This window comes from Taudactylus pleione, unplaced genomic scaffold (assembly GCF_031769625.1).
Source record: "Taudactylus pleione unplaced genomic scaffold, aTauple2 ptg000030l, whole genome shotgun sequence".
NCBI classification, from domain to species: domain Eukaryota; kingdom Metazoa; phylum Chordata; class Amphibia; order Anura; family Myobatrachidae; genus Taudactylus; species Taudactylus pleione.
In genome coordinates, this window is record NW_028284432.1 from 1,894,590 (window position 1) to 1,909,433 (window position 14,844).

General features: G+C 42.8%; 1 protein-coding gene across 4 annotated transcripts in view; it reads right to left on the reverse strand.

Moving 5' to 3' along the window:
• NBAS (NBAS subunit of NRZ tethering complex) overlaps positions 1-14,844 on the reverse strand; it is an 890,452-nt gene that overhangs the window by 334,999 nt on the left and 540,609 nt on the right. For all 4 annotated transcript variants that reach the window (XM_088451840.1, XM_088451839.1, XM_088451841.1 and 1 more), the window contains one exon: positions 2,705-2,815. In XM_088451840.1, coding sequence (XP_088307966.1) covers positions 2,705-2,815 — 111 coding nt within the window. The remainder of the gene's footprint in view (positions 1-2,704; positions 2,816-14,844) is intronic.

Sequence of the window (14,844 nt, forward strand, 5' to 3'; positions counted from 1 at the left end):
GAGTGTGGATTTCGTGAAGATTCATATTTTAAGTTGAAAATCCTGATGTTGGTTTCCCCTAATAAACACTAATATATTATATAAATTAACTGGCAAAGAAAGCTTTTGTATTTATTATTACCTGGAACATTGAGGGTCTTGCTATTAAAGCAGCACCAAAATTGGAGTGTGTGGGTTTGGGCCACAGGACTAGTCACACTGCACACTTACTACTTAACAAAACTGACCAACACTGGAGGTACATGAAGATTCGGGCACAGTTAAGATTTTGATATTTTATATTGTGGAGCACAGACACTTTATGTTACTATATAAGAGTGCGCTCGCACAACTTCAATGTCTTTCGGTAAATATGTTTGGATGACAAAAACCAGAGAAAAGTGAAGATAAACTTCACAACGGGCGCTTAACTTAGGCAATTTTTCCACAGCAGCTGTAGTAGATGAGTTTAGCCACACTCAATATATAATACAAAAGATAGATAATTACAGCGCTATGAGAACTGATAATTAACCAGATGGAGTGCAATCAAGGTTAAAATACAATGATTTAATAATTATAAAAATTAATTAATAAATAATATGTATAAATATTAGCCAATAATGAATGCTACCCCTGCAAATGCGGTATACAAATGGAAAAATTTATGAATATAATCTCTGGAACTCCTTGGGATGACAGTGGTAAGATAATCAATGTTCCAAATGGGTAAGTCTCTAACCAAACTCACGATATTAGGGATCTGCAGTATGCTAGAGCGACATCATGCTCTGATGGTGTCCCTTGGAGTGGTGAAACTTTGCAATCCAAATGGTAGTTTAAATGTGATGATATACGTCCATCTGTCCCTTGGAGATTGCCCAAACAGGTAAGTATGGTCCACGGAGTCCGTTCCAGGTAGAATATCAGCAGTAGAAACAAAAGATCCAGATGTATCCTTTTGAAATGGAGGGGTGCTTGAACAAGGTGAGTTTGGTTAGAGACTTACCCATTTGGAACATTGAATATCTTACCACTGTCATCCCAAGGAGTTCCAGAGATTATATTCATAAATTTTTCCATTTGTATACCGCATGTGCAGGGGTAGCATTCATTATTGGCTAATATTTATACATATTATTTATTAATTAATTTTTATCATTATTAAATCATTGTATTTTAACCTTGATTGCACTCCATCTGGTTAATTATCAGTTCTCATAGCGCTGTAATTATCTATCTTTTGTTTGGATGACAAGTTTGCTTAATAAGATATCACATTTACGTTCTGTTTATAAACAATCCTTTATACTTTTTTTTTTTAAATAAAAATATGGATACATACTAGGGACAAATTATACATCTAAGGCCGAGTACCCACAAATGAATGGGCGTTATATCATGGGCGCGTCAGGCAGTGCGTACAGACGATATGTCTGTGAATGACGTTGTTCAAAGACCTATCCGATATATCTGCACATCGTGCTGTGTGTACGGGTGATCAGCCGACCGCCCATACGTTTGCTGCGGAAGCCGCGGGGAGGGGGGCGTGACGCGAATCCCTGCCAGATGGTAGTTGTTCAGTGTGTATGAACAACCATCATCTGCGGATACAGTATATCTGCATATCAGTTGATCTGCAGATATATTTTTCAGGTGTGTGCCCACCTTAAACGTCCGGCAATCTTGCTGATGGTCGGGGCGATTACCCTTCGCCCCGAACCTTGCAATATTGCATGTACACACTAGGAAGATTTAATGAACGACGGAACAATCAGCACAGCCAATCACACAATATTGCATTCGAGCTGCGGGTACACATTACACCAGGGATGGGGAACCTCAGGCCCGGGGGCTGTATAAGGCCCGCGGAATCATTTGGTCTGGCCCTCTGAGCTTTTTTTTGCTAGCCTCATCTGGCTAGCAAGGTGCAAAGAATGGCCCCCTGCAGCCTGAATCTATGCAGCAGTGCTGCCTGGAGCGTCCTTAGGACGCTTCAGACGGTCACACCGCTGCCCTTACAGCTCCCTGGAGCCTCAGGATGCTCCGGGCATTGCTGTAATCACCGATTGTGGCCTCACCCCTGTGTGATGTCACATGGAGGGGGTGTGGCCTGCACCAGGCCCACAAATAATTTTATATATATCAATATGGCCCTCGGCAGAAAAAAGGTTCCCCGCACCTGCATTAGACAATGTGCATCATATATTGTTCCGAACTGCTTCAAAATGATATATCGGACAATATATCGTCTAATGTGTACCCAGCTTAAGACTTTGGCTCGGTACACACCTAAAGATTTTCTGTCCAACCATCCAACTAGTTGATTGGTTGGAATGAAAATCTGGTAAGGTATGAAAGCAAATGACAATCAGCAATTTGCTCCCAAACGCCGGAAAATGGACAAAAGCTGTTGTTTGAACAAATTATTTAGATCAAACATTTAACAAACTTGTCTGACTGACATTTTCATCTGTTTTCTGGCATTTAGGAGCAAATTGCTGATCATCAGTTACTCCCATACATTACCAGATTTTCATTCCAACCAATCAACTAGTTGGATGGTTGGACAGAAAATCTTTAGGTGAGTATGCAGCTTTAGAAATACTTTGTAGCGAAGTGCTTGGAACAGAAAATATCACAGACCTTGTAGTATGTGAAAGGACCACCAATAATAACACTAGAAAGGTGTACACAGACCCTCAGCATGAGGTGGAATACGCACCCACTGTCACAGAATAAGTACTCTAAGTGTGTCATGTACACCTCCCAGAGAGGCACTTGGTAGCGCTGAGCAAGGGACAGGCAAATCTTGTACACGTTTTCTTCAAGAGTCCTGAAACAAGAGAGGAGAATATAAGCAAATACATACGGAAATACAGATCTGAGGACATATGGATATACCTGTAAAACACAGGTGTGATAACAACATTCACAGCAGTATATGATTAAAGTGAGACTAAACTGATATGTGGAGCAGTTAGACTTAATATAATTATCAGAAGCATTGAAGTACTGTACACACGTTATATTGTCACTGCTGCATGAATGAGATAATGCAATGTAACAATGTGTGAACTGCTGAGAGAGGCATGCCTCAACATTCCCAGACCAATGTGCTATCAGATTAAACATTATGCTATTTATAATAGACTGAAAAAGGCTATGAGAGTCTTTTGTTCTGCCATTTGATAAGCAGCATATATCTATCATAAATATAAGCTATTTAATACATACAGAGGCTTGTATAAAGTTAGAGGCATTTAAAGTCTGAAAAGAGAGAGAATTTAGTGCAAGTAGATGACAAGGACGCATCTGATCATGTGACCAGCTCTGCAATGATAGCTTATGCGCCGGTTATATGCCAGGAAAAAATAGCGGTATGTACTGTTTGCACCTGGTGTACGCTAGGAGATGAGGACTGACCGTGTTTGTAGTAAATGTTAAAGTTACTTTGGACCTCATTTAGAGTCTCTCGCAAGCGGCCGCTCGCTCGCATCCAGCGTATGCAAATTTTTCAGAGCGACGCCATGGGAAGCGATCGCTCGCCAAGGCATAAGCACACCCACTTTGGCTGTGCGAGCGATCGCTCTGTGTATGCTGACACCCATTAGCCTATGTTGAGACGCCCACTAGCGCACGTCATCACCAGGAAGTGTTTTAAAACATTGGTACATCGAGTACCATCGGTAGCAATGGCAGCGCTTGTGGTTGCCTTACCCTGCCGCAAGCACTGCGAGGACTTCAGTGTAAAAAAAAAAGCTTGTGACGTGTACTATGACACTGCCTGTTAATTATGCATGCCTTAAAAACGGCGTTGAAACACGCCTGCGTTCGCACCTCCACTCCCCCGTTATTAGTGTCCTGCCCCTGTTACCACCCACAAACGGCCTCTCCTGTCACTCATTTCACTGGGCTCTCTTAGCTGGGTGAGCGAGCGGGCTGCACTCGCACAGAGTAGTTCGCGCACGCGCAGAACGAAGCGTGCGCATGCGCGTTCGCAAACTATCGGGCCGCTTGCGAGCTCACAGCGCTTGCGAGAGACTCTGAATGAGGTCCATTGTTTGTACACAATATGGTATTTTAATAAAGTATCTGAGAGACATAAGTCCGTCTGTGTCTGGTCTGTGCACTGTAATAAACAGTAAAGTTACATTCACCATTTGAACTACAGTTAAACCCAGATGAAGGTACAAAATCACATTTTAATTAAATACAAACATCTGTTGTCTTCCAATTAAACAAACAAACGAACAAACAAATGGTGACCTGCTTCCATGCCACGGCCACGCTGCAAATGTCAATGACATAACGTAGATAGCTTGCAGCAACCAGAATAATAATACTACCAATGGGAGGTTAGAAGACACCCTACTAAGACTATCAGTACCAGCTGACAATCGGCATCATCAACGGTGTGTATTCATCATCGGGAGGGTCTACCACCAGGAAGTTACAGGCATCATGACAGACACCAAGGTCTCTTATTTGTAGTCTGCGTACTGTACAGTACATGGCCGAAGCTGGCATGCCCACGCCAACCCCATTTCCGCCTCTCTAAGCATAAGCATGCAAAACTCTTCCCCATATGAATAGATGCACAGTACAAAAAAAGTACAATTTGCGCCCAGAGGACTACACTACCACCCAACGCTAGTATACATTATATACCTACATAGTGTACTTCTGCCATTTACTGTACACAATCAGCTTTCCTCTCTGAGACTAATAATTTCAGTTCAGACTGAAGAAACTATTTACAGGGTACAAAGTGAGAGGCGAGTCTGGAGCTCTGTGCTGGGTGATGAAAGTCATTTACGTTCCTTCCATAAAGATCCTATGATGGATGATGCGAGCGGACGACTGCACACTGTCAGCGCCAATCTTATTGTTTTGGAAGTTACAGTAAGTAAATCATTTTCCTATACATCTCTGTGCTACTAGTACAGTATTATAATCTGTTACTCCATATTACAGATATTGCCTTTAGATATACAGATGTGACCTCATAGCTTCAATACACCATGCGGTGCGAGTGCGCCACCGGGTCTTGTGCAACTCGGCTGCGCCAAGCTGATTTTTTAGCCAGATAATTTGTCTTAGTCACAATCGGATGCGACAAACTGCGTCACGAGACTGCACGGATTAATTTGATATGCGTATATCTGCGTGCTTCTGTAAAATAAAAAAAAGTAATGGTCGCCGCATTGCGGCACTTCGTAATAGATTCAAACTCAGTCGTACACAGATGTACTAGTGTCACATACCAAATGAATCGGCGCAGTCTCCGAAAGTGGTTTGTCGCATCCAAAAAAGACGCTCGAAACAAGCAGAGTCGCATAGTGTATGAGGACACATCTGTACTGTATATATCATATTAAACTAAAATCTGGCACAATATATACAAGTACAGTATGTTATGTTAAAGGATCACTAAGCAAGAATGTCGGTAACTAAGCACTGCACACTGTCACTCGCTGCTCAATTACCAATAGCTGCTGATTGGCTGACCAGAGTGTCTTTCACTGTCCGCTAATGCAGCCAGCCCGGCCCTGCAGCCAGTGAGTCACTGAGAGCAGCACCAATGGCGGTGAGCTGGGGGCGGGGCTATTTTTTGTGCTGCTGCTGATTGGCTATCCAGAGTGTCATTCACTCTGTCAGCCACCGCCCCTAGCAGCATGCACGAATGCAGCAGCAGGCAGTGCATGTAAACTGTGTATTGAAAAGTCAAACTTGTAAATGCAAGACAAGGAGAGAGCCAGCCAGCAGCCCAAAGCATCACACACACAGTAACTGCAGCTGCCTACAGCCGCACAGTGTTTAGCGATGGTGAGGAAACATTAGATCCTCACCATTGCAGGTTTAAACATCGAACATCGGAACCATTGAAGATTCCCATCCCTAAGTATCACCCTCCTCTCATTCTCGGAGCACGCAGGAAAAGACCGCCAGAACTGCATGCTGAAGGATTACGCTCAGGTAAATCAACCTATTATGGTTCTGGTCCTTCCTAGCAGAGCACCGAATGCAGCATGGTCCTCTCTGTCGCGCCGTCGCTACCGGCATAGGCAAGTGTGTACGCACTTGACGATGCCATAACCCAGACAACACATTGGCTGGGTACACATCTTTAAGTGTGTACCCAGCATTACATTGCCCAAGGTCAGCCAGTAGTGTCGGCTCACTCCACTCGTTCAGTGGGTGCCTCCTGGGCTGCACGTCATGGGGCTTCTGTGGCTCAGCTGTATCAGGCTGCCGCCTTGTCTCCCATGCATACCTTTGTCAAATTTTATCGTATTTAAAACTTTTGCATCCCATGAGCCTAGATCTGGGAGCATGGTGCTTTGTGTATCTACAGTATAACTTGCTCCCTCGCGTGAGGACTGCTTTGGGATGTCCGCTGAGTTACTCCCGTGTCCTCCCGTGGATGAAGACGTAAACAGGATTTTTCTGCTTACCAGTAAAATCCATTTCTGATACCATGTGGGGCACTGGACGGCCTCCCTGCATGGCTGTGTTCAGCGTATATGGTTATTTTTGGGTTTGGCTGTTGATGTTGCTGTGTGTGTAATCGGTATGTAATGCCGCCGTATGTGTTCCCGGCGGACGTAATACCAACGCCGGAATCCCGAACAGTGGAGATCCTGACTGGGGCTGGTAAGTACCCTAACTCTCCCTTAGTGGTGCCTAACTCTAACCTCCCCCTAGTGGTGCCTAACTCTCAACCACCCTTCCCCTAGCTTAACCCTCCCCGGGGGGGTGCCTAACCCTAACTCCCCTCGGGGGTTCCTAACATAAGTCCCCCTCCCCTGGGGGGTGCCTAAAACTAACCCTTCCATCCCTCGCTGCTAACAGCCCCCGCTTACCTTCATTCGGGATTTCGGCATCTGGCTAAATATAGTCTATATATATCTTTAGTGCCAGGTCGGACTTCCAGCGTCGGTATTCCGGGCGGCGGTAAGTTAACCTCATCCCCTGTGTGTTCGTGTAACATGCTTGGACAGTTAGTTAAGCAAAGTGGGCGGGAAGTGGGATTGCGGGCGGGTCTCCTCTATGTCCGGGCCAGGGACTTCAATCCCCACCCCCTGATGGCGGCCCTGTTACTTGGCTTGGTGAAACTAAACTGAAGTCAGGTGGGACATAGAAGGGGGAAGAGCCAAGCCCAAATCTCTAAAGATTTTAAGTGCCAGACTCTACACATCACCATCTATACCTGAGTGTTACTCCAGTGTCCCACATGGAATTGTACAAATGGATTTTACTGGTAAGTACGGTACAAAAATCCTGTTGTTTTTTTTAGTCAAGATTATCTGGATGTAAGTATGGCTATAATAAGAGCATCATTGGATGGAGAAGCTTCTTGCAGCACACACTCAGTGACAGTCCCCCCTTACAGTTTATGAACCACACTTGTTTCAGAAGTGCACAGTTGTAGGGTGCAATAGGTGCAAGGCGAGGACTCTTCTTGCTTTGCACATTATTGTTTTTGAGTTTTTATTATTTTGAATATAAAAAATTTACATGATAAACCTTTATACGTGTAATCATGGACCTGGAAGGAGCTGAATTATTTCTTAAGTCTTTTTTTTTTTATACAAATGGGATTCAGAGGGGACAGAAAGTTAAAGCATATAGACATTATAATTTGAGATAACTAGTTCACAGACTTAATAAACCAGAAAGGTGTGAGTGCTTAGCTGTGCAATATAAGCCTTTCAGCACAGATTTTATAAGCTTATCCTTTTCAGTAATACACGGTCGCTTTCAGCCCTAGCAGCCTAAATACACTGCAGTGTTCCAGTGCTGGATCCAGAAAAAGCCAAACAGACCAGTAAAACATGTTCTTCAACTAATAACCGAGCCATTTCCAACAAAACAAAATATCTGCAACAAACGTATAAACCTAGGCACACATTAGCAGCTAATGGCCTGAAAATACTGTTATTTTACTGTTTCCTGATCGCTTTTTTTATTCTTCCTTTTAATAAGAAAAATGTGAAGAAAAAGCATGAAGAAAATTGGCAATACAATGAAAATATTTGACATTTTTAAATTAAGCTCTAGGGATGAGTTAAGTAAATGTTATCCTAGATAGCTGATTAATCATTTCCTTTCTAGCATTTAGATTTTGTAAACAAGTTCTCTGCGGAAAATTTCCTACACATTTACTGTTTCCAGGTCCTAGAGAAGCAGTGGTGTACGATAGTAACTTATGAAGAGCGGCATTAACTGTGGACTGAACAAGCTCTTTAATTTGAACAACTCTGATTAGATCTATCCCATAAGTTTGTGAAACATAACGGAGGAGCAGACGTTTGCACAGACCGAGTGGTGGAGATGTCTGGAAGGAGGATGTTCCTTGTAAAGTATGGACATCTGGGCAGTGTGAAATTATTGAAATGCGATAGATGGGAAGAGACAGTGCAGTTTAAGGGGCAATCCATTCCATGTGCAGGGGACAAGGGAACATTTCAGTTCTTGAATACACTAATATTTCACACCAGTGATGAGCTAGGGGTCTTCAGGTCAACATTTACCAACATACAAAAATATAAATTCCACTCCTAATCCACCGAAACTCACCCTGATTTGCCCAAAACCCACTCATATCTAATCGGAAATGCCCGCTGGCACAACTCGTCTCCTTTGGAGTTCTGGAAATCGGAACTGTCCCACCAGAATAAAAAAACAAATAGAAACAGTAAAAGAACAAAGCTTCAGTGTCAGCGGAAATACTCATAAAACCTTTGACTTGAGTCAGCAAAAAACTTTAGTAAGACATCATCACGGGCTCAACGTTAAAGATCCAGCCGTGGGCAAGTTGACATGAGATGTCTTCATTTAGAGATTCTAAATCTAAGTGATCACAATCCTAAATATCTGGAATAACAATTACAAAGAACACCAACAAATCACTGAACTGCTGATTAGATCCAACGTTACAGGAAGGGACTGTTGTCGGTGGAGTCAAGCACCAAAGAATCTGGAACTCAACTAAACACAGAAATTGAGGAGGGGGCAAGGAGAAAGAAGATTGCCTGCGAACATCTTGGCAAGGTGGCACCAAGAGCAGAACAATGATGACAGAAACAATCAGAGGTCTCCATCAGCTATACACATGGAAAGCAAATGAAACAAGTTGGAAAATCATCTAAGCAGCAGTCAGACCCCGCAAAATAGGCTTTAAACAAATAAATGTTCCAATAGTTAATAGGAAAATTTGGAGTCCATCAAATATATCTGATGGCAACAAACCAAAACACAAAGATACTGTGATTCTACTCTCACCAGAGAGACAACATAGCAAAGAGAGAAGATGCACTAACAGTCTGAAATTTGGAAACTAGGGTAAGTGTTCCATTTACTTTCTGTCATTGCTAACACATGGAAGAAAATCTAGAAAGAGGGAGTGGAAGGATAGCAATTTTTCCACTCTGGCCTCGCCAGCTATGGTTTGTAGTAGAATGGTAAATGCTTGTATGTACAACAACCTCCACTTCTTCAGCCAGACCTTTTGAGCCAAAGACCAGTTTGTACTGAAACACAAAAAACTTTGAGACTGATCACTTAAAATCAAAGGAATCTCCAACCAGTCAATTGAGATACTATTACACGTAATAAAGACACATTATTCAGTAGTGCAGTATAGAATTTGAAAGACAAATACACTCCGGTGAACCTCTAGTGTGATTTATCGAATTGCTTCCAATATACTGCAGTTACTGAATTTCTTTCAAGAATTTTTACAAAATAGGCATAGTGTATTACTAGAATCAAAATTGATGTTAGACGATCTCATAAAAAGATTTCTTCAAGCAGCCAAAATAATTCATTCAAACCTCAAACCTTCTGTAGCACCAATAAATCTTAATCTGGTCCTAATGTCTCTAGATTCAGACCACGCTCTAGGACAACACTGGTGGTGCTTCTCCTGGTAGTATAAGAACAAATCTAGCTTTCTTGCTCAAAGTGGCTTCCACATCCCATATCAGGCAAGAAATCTTACTTCCAGCTCTCTTGTCCATAACTGCCTAATGAAAATGAGAAAGGACTACATACTCTAGACCTAGTCAGAGCAATCACAGATTAATTCAAATTAGATCACCAGTGATGGTCAGGGGCTAGCTAAAAAGCCCCTTACACAATGGATTCAGGAAATTATTTCACAAGTTTATAAGAGGAGCAGACATGAGGTGTCAAGAACACGGAGGGCACATTCCGCAAGGGCGGTGGCAACCTCGTGGGCACACAAGACTCAGGATTCAGAAAATGATCTAGGCAAAGCTGCAGGATGGTCAACATTGAATGTTCTACAATCATTACCTTTAATGATTTGGGGGAAGATGTATCAGACCTTCAAGAGAGATAAAGTGGAGAAGTTGCCCATAGTAACCTATCACTTTCTGTCATTTCATAGACTGTGCTAGATAAATGACAGTTAGACAATGATTGGTTACTATGGATAACGTATCCACTTTATCTTTCTCGTAGTACTGAAACATCTCCCCTTTGATGTTCTATAATCATTACCTTCAGAATGTTCTTTAGAGCAGTGTTTCTTTGCTTGGGTATATTCCACTTGCCATGTCTGTCATAATATTCACCATTAATTTAATCTCCTTGAACTACTCCGTGATAGCCACAATATTTCCTCCCATGTTGTCTGTAGCTGGGGAAGTTAAGAGGCCCATACTTATAAGATGGATTGTCCCAATTCCCCGTTCTGTCGTGGAATCAGGGATATTCAACATGTCGGAATTGGCTAGACAGGGATTTTTAAAATGTTGAATACACTTGATCCGCTGACGGATTGCCAATCAACGATGACCACTGATCAGAAGATTGGATCAGCAGAATGAGGAATCGGGGCTGTAGCAGGGTCGGTGCAAGGCTTCTCAGCACCCTAGGCAAAACTGCAGCGTACTGAGCCACCCCCTACCACCGCCACTAATACCCACTTTCCAACCCAACAGGTGAAAGTGAGAAGGCATCATCTTAGTTCCACATCCACCACCTGCATTTAGTACAACAAGAATGTCTCTCTCAGACACATCCTAAATATTGTGATGGGCAGACTTTGTAGTGCCCCCATTAGGCAGCTTTAGGCAGCTGCCTAGGGGCGCCAGGCCCCTAGGCAGCTGCCTAAAGCTGCCTAATGGTAGAGTTATCCCTGGGCTGTAGATGTATGGCCAGCATTACTCAAAGACAACAAAGGAAGGGAGGGTTTCTCTATGTACCTTCCGGGACAATTAACTTTTTATCCCATCTCTACTCAGCTGTGAAATAAGTGACCCATTTGTCTGTTGCCTTAGAATACGTCAAGGAAATAAAATGATCAGTGAAGAGAATTGCTTATTTCTTGCGTACAAATCCTGTATAGGGCATTTTATAAACCTGGTAAATGCTGCACATTTGTCAGAGTGAAAACAACAAAATGTTTAAAAAAAATTTTTTTTAAATGTCTCCATTATAGATGGAGTTACACTTTGATCCTTGTATGCTCATTAACAAATTACAAATGCTCGCTGTGGTGCTATTGACATGTGATGTGTCTGTGTGCAATTAACAACAATAACACATCAACATTACAAGGGCTCATTAAACTAAACATTTATGGAAACCGATTCATTCATGCGCAAATCACAGCTTCATCAGCAAACAATCAGGGCTACACAGAATTTCATTTCATATGTGAACTTGCTCTGCAGTGAACAGTAGGTAATCTTCTCAGATTGTCATGTAGGTAACGAGGATGCAGGGCTAGAACGGTCTCTGTAAAGCAGTCTCCATCTCCAGAAGCTTTGGATACAATGTCACATCACTGTATACTATATCTGAATGTACATTGCAGCAAATGGGCACCCTTTGAGAACAGAGTAGAGGCAGCCATTTTATGTGCTGTACCCAATCTTATGTGAGTGGTGCCAATAAATTGCTGAGCATTAGTGACACGAGCATTAGTGACACTGAAACATGAATATATATACATTTTGTGGAGTGAACCGATATTCCTTACATGAGCTCACAAAATTGCTATTTTAAATGCATATAGGCAACACTCCTAGATACCATCTTTCCCTAAACCCAATTGTTTTGCTAAAGATGACATGCACCCAGTCAAGGGCAGATTATCAATCAGGTTGTACCATCCACTATCCAAACTTTAGTGTCACTGCCTCCATTCACAGGCTCTCAGAAGCCTGCAGCTGCCCGTGACTATAGTTGGGAGGATCGGGGTAGAAGTTACACTATTCTGATTAAATGCAAAACAATTTTGGAACGATTGGTGAAGAGCTTATGTGGATTGTGGGCCGAGATTATCTTGTCGGTTCCGAATATATGTAGAATGTAGTAAGGACAGAGCTTTGAGAGTGATGAAGTGTAGAGAGATAAAAGTACCAACCAATCTGCTCCTATAATTTTTCAAAAACAGCCTGTACAATGACAGTTAGGAGCTGATTGGTTGGTACCTTATCACTCTCCAAGTTTTCATGAATACCCTCCAGAGACTGTTAAATTATCTACATTGTTACCCCTGGAATGCCTTAAGTGTTGTTCATTTTTTTACAGCTACATTCTTAGTTTGCAATAGGCTATATTTTAAATGTTATTTTCACACAAGAGAACATTAGATCTCTAAACCCAACCGCTAATTTTGATTGGCAGCAGGAAGGATATTGGGGTAGTTTCTATAGAAGCGAACCAAGCACCCATGCCATACTTGCCTATACCCCCGAAAGTGTAGGCAGCTCTCCAACATCCTGCCCACTTCCTAGTGGGCAGGATGGGTAGATTTAATGGTGAATTGGCGGATCCGCGGGAAGTGGGTAGGGATAAACAACACAATTTGTATAATATAGCTCCGCCCCTCCTCGCAGACTCATGAATAGTGTACTTTTCAGAGGACGGAGCGGGCACTGGTGTAACTACTGCCCCCGCAGCCCCCGTGGTGGCTTGGGGGCGCGGAGGCTTGTTGGGCGAGGTGGCTTGGGGGCTGCAGATTCCATGCGGACTAGCCGTCCGTATTGGAATCTGCTGAAAACAGCCCTCCAAAAATGTCCGCTGCCTAGGAGGAGACAGATGCTAGAGGTCCTCCGGCTCCGTCCCGCTGGTCTGTCATGTGGTTTCCCAGCAGACCACATGACAGATTAGAGAAAAAAAAAAAAACTTTTTTTTTTTTTGTCTAAACTTTCTTGTGCTCTGCTGGGGAGCACACATGTCCGACCAGCATCCGGAGCCGGAGGATGGAGCAGAGCGCCGGAGGGACTCGTCGGGGGACCTGCACACGCTGATACAGGTAAGTGGATTCTGCTATTCGCCACCTCACAGTGGCGAATAGTAACTGCATCAAATTCCGAAAATTGATAATTTTTGGAATTTGATGAATACCACAATTTCCACATCCCCATACTAATGTATGGGGAGTGTGGAAATTAACGCAGGGGAACTTAGCAAGGAGATATCTGTGATATCTCCTGTGCTAAGTGGCTACATGAATACCAAAATAACGTTATTTAAGGAAAATGTCCTTAAAAACTTTATTTTAGTGTTGATGAATAGGCCCCACAATGGTCCAACGAGCAAATCCAAAAGAGAAAAGGCACTCCCCAGTCAGTAGTTAAAGTGAAGGTTTAAATTACTCACAGCCATCAATACAAGTGGTCGACGTTTCGGTCAAACAAGACCTTTGTCAAGACAAACACATCATAGTAACCAAAGAGACCCATGGCTTTAACTACTGACTGGTGAGTGTCCTTTCTCTTTTGGATAGATCTATATATATATATTTACGCACAAAATGGAAGGAACGGAAAACGAGGATGCCAAGAGAATGCCAGTTATCTTACTAATGTAAGACCTTGCACAAAGAGGAGGAGATGTGTGCTCCATGAAATGGCTTGTAGCAATACACTCTGTACGGTAATCGTTTTGAGTGAAAATGTGATTACATACTCATGCTGCTAGCAAGATGACAGAGAAGAGGGGAAAAGATAGAACCCCTGCTGGCTGCAGCCGTAATACTTCATCAGACGCCCATCTTCATTCACAGAACAAACTTTTCTGAAGTTCTAAAAACGTTTAAAGGAAACACATCAGCAATTTCCTTTTTTTTTTTTTTTCCAGAAATATTCATCTAGATTTAGTGCTTCCATTAAATGTCATTTTTGAGGAACAGCGCTGAACTGATACTGAGCTCAGAAGGACACAAAGATGTGGTCTTGTCATTCAGAATCAGAGCAAGGCATCGATTTGCATATCTAGCTGACAAGAGCAGGCGTGATAAGACAGCCACGATCTCCATCTCTTACAGGCATTTTCTCCCAGCCAAGTTCAGTTAAGCCGCATATCCACTTGCCGATTAAACAGATCGATTGAATGATTACGACATCGTAATCGTTCAATCGCTCATTAATCGTACATGAAAACATCGAAAGCGACCAGCGATGCTCGCTCCGGCTGGTCGTTTTCGACATCAATCATCACCTGAACATGCTGGTCAATCTGCCAATAACTACAGATTGGGTATGTTCGGGGATGAGGGAGGGTGCCTGCACTGAGCGACTGATCGTTCAGTGTGGACACCTACAGGATGAGGAACGACTGAACGATTACGATGTTGTAATCGTACGGTTGTTACCCCATCGCCTAATGGATATGCACCGTTAGACACATATGATAAGTTCTTCTTAAACAACATCCAGAGTACTAAGTAGACACTAGTGTCTTAGTGGTTTACAACGAGTGTATGAACCTTGTGTGACCCAACCATCTAAGTCTGACCGGCAGCAGTGTGCCCAGCCGCGTGCGGTGGGCAACTTTGGCACACTGCACAGATTCTTTGCACAGCATCAGACTAGAATTGTT